Source organism: Nicotiana attenuata, chromosome 8 (genome assembly GCF_001879085.1).
Source record: "Nicotiana attenuata strain UT chromosome 8, NIATTr2, whole genome shotgun sequence".
NCBI lineage: Eukaryota > Viridiplantae > Streptophyta > Magnoliopsida > Solanales > Solanaceae > Nicotiana > Nicotiana attenuata.
Window position 1 is genome coordinate 32,132,100 of NC_031996.1, and position 5,518 is coordinate 32,137,617.

Consider the following 5,518-nt stretch of genomic DNA (forward strand, 5'->3'; position numbering starts at 1 on the left):
GAGGGGATATGAGAGAAAAATAATACAAAGCTTATTTTATGGCTTAATGGTAAGAGTTGACCATAAATAGATATTTGACTATACAAAAATCAAAAGGTAGCTATGGAACATAATTTTTTAAAAAGGTTTTATTTAAAATAAATAAGGTATCAATCTTTGTTATAGGAGGTAACTAATCCTATTATTAATTCTTGGGGCCTCGACTTGCTGGGCTTAAAGCAATGAGTTTGCCTGTTTGGGTTGGAGCAGACCCAAAAAAGAAAAGAGAAAACTAAAGAAATTCACAAACCTTTCCTAGGCAAATCTTTTAAAGAAGAAAAGGGAATTAAGAGGCATAGAAACAATGCTGAGCAGGATAAGGCTGCGTACTATAGACGCTTGTGGTCCGGCCCTTCTCCGGACCCCGCGAGCTTAGTGCACCGGGCTGCCCTTTTAGAAACAATACTGAGCAAATTAAGTATGCCCTGAAATTGAACTCTTAACAAAGAAGGTCAAAAAATAGTATCATGGTCAAGAGTGACAAGTTTCAAAAAAAGCTCCTTGATCTATCTTTCTGTGCTAAAATTGGTCACTATTTGCTCCTACTACCAATGATCAAATCAATAGTTCATGAATAATGCTTGCGACCTACATAGTTGAGTCTAGACCTCCTATTTCTCACAGGATTGAACCACTTGTGTCCGCTTGTCGTCTTGGACCTAAGTCTCTTGTATTCTCTTGATCTAAGTGCTGTCTCCATAATCTTTATATCCTCACAAATCTCATGCCTAGATAGTGTTGCTAAGCTTGGCATAATGTCCCTCTGAAAATCTTTCATTCTCCTTCCTCTCTTCAATGTTATTCCATTGTCCTTTCCTTCTGTGTCGTTAACTTCAAATGCATTTGAGGTTGCAGAATAGTCGTCAACTGAGCTTTCAGGTTGTTTAAGCACCATTTCTTCAAAACTGTCCAAAGAACACTGTGGCTGTTCCATATTTTCCCCTTTAATCTTGTTCATGTTGTTAGCATTGCTTGGTTCAGAACATTCCAGTGCAAGATAGACGAGAGACACTGCTCCCCTTATGATCAAACCATCAACTTCTGATGTTTTTCCCTTCTGGTCATCACTGTTACTGGAAGAGTCGACATCCTCCTGGTGCGGAGATTTATTTGCTTCAAGTGTTTCAGAATTTTGAAATGCATTACAGTGGGAAGAACTTGAATTTCCCGACTGAATTCCAGATTGCATGGTCTCTACGCCACTTGAGATGTCCTCAAGACAAGAAGATTTGCTTGACGAAGGACATCTGTCAGAACCAGTATCCTTAACAATATCTGGAGTCTTACATTCAGGAGAAGACATGGCATCGTGTTTGGCTTTCTTGACTTTCATTTCTGGTGTACGTGGAACTTGATCATCCCTTTCCAGAAATTCAACGATCAAGTCGGGTTTCTTGTATTTGGAATTCCTAATCAGGCTGCAAGGACTTTCACTATTGTTTGGAAGTGGCCGATTGAGGTTTATGGAGAACTGGTCAACTCCAACATTCTCCATACTCTTATAACCACTGCTGCTGCTTCCAGTTGCAGAATTAAGGATTCTTTGGTGAACAAAAGCAGAGGTCTCATTTGAACTGTTATCATTTTGCTCTCTCCAATTAGAATCATCAGGCAAGGATTTGTTAAGGTCCAGAAAAGCCCGTTCATCAGAAAAAATAATTTTTCTCTTTACTGATATATCTTTGGAGAGGAGAGACCCCTCACATTGTTCGACTCCTGCAAAATATGCAGAGTTTTGATAAACACAGAGAAGCATGATATTGATAGTGATTTGCCTTTAATATTTGTAGCTACGGAAGAAAGATAAGGAACTGTCAGACCTTCAGCGAAAGAGTTCTGCTCCACACAAATCGTGCTGCCATCTGAAACAAAATAATTTCTTGGAGTCCCATCAAACCAATTATTCTTAATGCTGTTATTGAAGCTGTGGGTGGATTGGTAATCACGCTTATATCCAGCATAAGAAGCTTGAGCTACAGGCTTCAGAGGAGACTTGGGCTTTAGTTCTCCATTAGACAATGTGAGGTCCGATTCCTCTAAATCAATAATATTTTTCCAAGTCTTTGATCGGCCACCTGTTTTAGTATCAGGCAGTGTTTCATCTGATTCCTCTAAATCAATTATACGATTAAAAGTTTTTGTTCTGGCACTTGTTTTCAGATGGTTCCTACCAATGCTCAGTGAAAGATTAACCTCCTCAGGACGATGTACGACACCACCATGGTAATAATGGTTTCTCTCAATTGAATTCTCTAGACTACTGCACAAGCCATGTCTCTTATCCAAATTTTTATCCGCAATATGATCAAGATAATGAGGGGAACAAATTTGAGGATTAGAAAGCTGTTGCTGGAAACCTGGAAAGGTGCCCCGCTGCTCTTGTAACCAGTTGAACACCTGAAGCACATTAATGTAGTGGTTAGCAAAGGAAGACAAACCCAAAAGGAGCAAAAACTAGAATCACTTATGGCGAGTTACAAATATGCTTGTATTCAATTACCTTAGGGACGCTGCAAATTCTCTTCTCTGCAGGCATAGATGAAGGTCTGATACAATTTCCAAATGCAACTGGATTTGCTTGTCGGCCTTCTCTGCTAAAATTAACCGCATCCAACTCTTTCCAACTCAGATCCTTCATCATGCTCTTTTGTGTGTCGTACAGACGGTGAAGTTCATAAACCTAAAGAAATAGAAAAAGTGGATTATAAAGAAAAGAACAGGAACATCTTCTCCACGACATCTGATTCATCTTCTTCTGATTTTCTTACGTATATATGCTGCTTTATTTAACAACTCGGTACATATACAATGTTTACAAGTAATATACTCATGGCATCTTCTATATTATGTCATGATTAACGAAACTTTTTTAAGAATTAGGCTACTTTCACTTTGAGGTCTCAAACAAAATATGTAGTAGGTATGATTAAGTACCTGCTTCTTGAATGTGTATTCTTGCCTGAGAATTGTATCCTTGAGAGCTTCTTTCACAGGTTCCTCATACCGCAATGATAAACTCAGATCATAATCGCCGCTAACCAACATTATGCTCTCCCAAGAAATGAAACCTTAATCAGCTGTTCAATTGAGTTTTGCAAGTTTATGAACTGTTGCAAGGACCTCTTACATTGCAACCCCAATCCTGTAGTTGCATGCAGTCACCACTTAAAATCAAAAAGGTATAAGATGAAGCAGAAGAAAGACCAGTTGTAAAATATATTTTCACCTATAGACTATAGCAGAGAATGAACACATCGTTTAATTCCATACGAATTACACACAATGTGAGAAATTCTAGCCATAAAGAAGCTGAAGAAGTTACTACAGTTGAAATAACAAGGAACACTAGCTGTTGTACAACATAAAAATTTCACAAATTTCACAGTTAACGCTGTATCGTAGGTCTCAGTTCCTTCATTATATTTCATCTTTTTTTAAGAATCCAGTTAGTTCCTCTTTCATTGAGTAGCTAGTATCCCAAGAATCCACTACAAATAGCTTTATATGATCCAAAACTAGCACTTCTTGGATGAGTAGCTAGCCTAATTCAAGATCAGATAAGCAACACATGCTGAAACCGGTAAAATTTCTCTCGGCATTTTTTGTGATCTGCTTAACAAAAAAAGGGCAGCCCAGTGCACTAAGCTCGTGCTATGCGGCGGAGTCCGGGGAAGGGCCGGACCACAGGGTCTATTGTACGCAGCCTTACCCTGCATTTTTGCAAGAGGCTGTTTCCACAGCTCGAACCCGTGACCTCCTGCTCACATGGCAGCAACTTTTGTGATCTGCTTCAACTAACCAAAATCAGTCACTTAGCATTACCAGAGATCCATGTGCTAAAACCCAATACGAGTTCGCAACCCATAATGCAGTATCATGCCAAAATTGATAAATTCTAATGTAATTTGTTCTACTCTCAATCATAAACAGCAAAGAACAAAACTGCAGGCTAAAGTAGCATTTTCATAATCCAACTGTAAAAGATGACATTTTTTCAGCTGGCCAAACAGTTCACTAATCAGCTAATGAGAACAAACAGAACATTCAGAACAAACAATGTATTACTGACCGAGTCTTGTGAGCTCAATCATTATTGTTTCCTTAATCTTGTCCTTTTCTTATATTCTATTTTTTAAACTGTAATAGAATAAAAGTACACAAAGAAAACTAATTTATGAGACAGATAAACATTAAACAGTCCCAGGCTAAACAACTGAAATAGCTAAGATTTAAGACCACAAAATGATTGTCTTTTTATTTTTCTTTTAGAAGAAAATTTGCAACAGAACCCATGAAAACTACACTACACTGGAGCTTAATGCTTATGTTATATGTAAAGCTATTTCCTTTTTTGCTGTTTGACCAACACCATTAAGGAACTGCATGCAAGCAAAACACTACTTAAACAGAAAAATAAAAAATAACAAGGATATTTATAAGAAATCAATCAAAACAAAACAAAAAAACACAATCTTCACAATAAACATTGAATCTCAAGAAACCCATTTTGACAAGGAGATCACACACACAGAGAGAGAGAGAGAGAGAGAGAGAGAGAGAGAGAGAGAGAGAGAGAGAGAGAGAGAGTGGAAGGGACTTACAAGAAGGGAAGAGACCAACATAACTCCATTGAGAAAAAACAGCTTCTTTTTATCAGAAGCAAAGGCAGACAAGAATTCAAGGAAGGTGAAAGAATAAAACAAGAAAGAACAGGACATGTTTTTACTGATCCTAGAGAGATCAAATTAAATGCAACTGGATAATGGATATTTACATTACACTACTGACTACCCACCCACCATTATAAACACAGATAAAAAGGACAAAAAAACAAAATCAAGATTACAGAGAGTGAAGAAACTTAAGAAAAATGGTATCTTTGGAGGCAGCTAAAAGCAAAAGGATGTGCCTTTGCTTGGGATTTACCACAAGAATAGTGTGGGGATCAATATTTCTATTTCTTTCTTTATCATCCATAAATACCCCTTTCTCTTTCTTTCTCAATCTTTCTTTTCAGTTTTTTGGGACACACACTCTCTTTATGTTCCTATTAACCACTCCTCCCCCCCCCCCCCCCCTCCTTGGGCCCTCTTTTTAAGCCAACTAAAAAAATAAAAATAAAAACTTTTTCCGTTTGATTGGACATAAAGTTTAAAAATAAAATATATTATAGATAAGCTAAATATATGTGAATGACCAATGAGATGTGGTGAAAATTTCACACCCCTTTCATGTTTTTTCTCGTATTAAAAAGGTGAATTTTTTTAATTCATATGGATAAGTCGCGTCACCAAGTGTAAAATGAGGATAATAAGATTATATAAGTTTAAATTCTGAATGGAAAAATGTAATATTATTTTGGAACAGACAAACAAGGAAAAAGTATCACATAAAGTATGATGTAGCAATGGCTTTAGGCCCCCAAATTTTTAGGATCCCATTTTTAAACTAATAATATACTAATTATGTGATAATTTTT

General features: G+C 37.0%; 1 protein-coding gene across 3 annotated transcripts; it reads right to left on the minus strand.

The window, feature by feature from the left end:
• On the minus strand, positions 461-5,053 carry LOC109231205. Of its 3 annotated transcripts, none has more exons than XM_019396790.1 (5): positions 4,966-5,053; positions 2,974-3,181; positions 2,540-2,719; positions 1,860-2,436; positions 461-1,755 (listed from the first exon to the last, which is right to left on the minus strand). In XM_019396790.1, the coding sequence occupies exons 2-5, from the start codon at positions 3,082-3,084 to the stop codon at positions 608-610; spliced, it is 2,016 nt and encodes a 671-aa protein (XP_019252335.1). In that variant the 5' UTR covers positions 3,085-3,181; positions 4,966-5,053; the 3' UTR covers positions 461-607. The 3 variants fall into 3 exon arrangements, with proteins under 3 accessions (XP_019252335.1, XP_019252333.1, XP_019252334.1); XM_019396788.1 differs by having other exon boundaries at positions 4,641-5,043; XM_019396789.1 differs by having other exon boundaries at positions 2,974-3,203; positions 4,641-5,043.

Bases quoted from the DNA above. Each gene is read 5' to 3' on its own strand.
- LOC109231205 (XM_019396790.1), bottom strand. From the start codon at position 3,084: ATGTTGGTTAGCGGCGATTATGATCTGAGTTTATCATTGCGGTATGAG. The intron at 2,720-2,973 runs GTACTTAATCAT...CTATTTCTTTAG, and splicing joins AATACACATTCAAGAAGCAG to GTTTATGAACTTCACCGTCT. The intron at 2,437-2,539 runs GTAATTGAATAC...AATGTGCTTCAG, and splicing joins GAATTTGCAGCGTCCCTAAG to GTGTTCAACTGGTTACAAGA.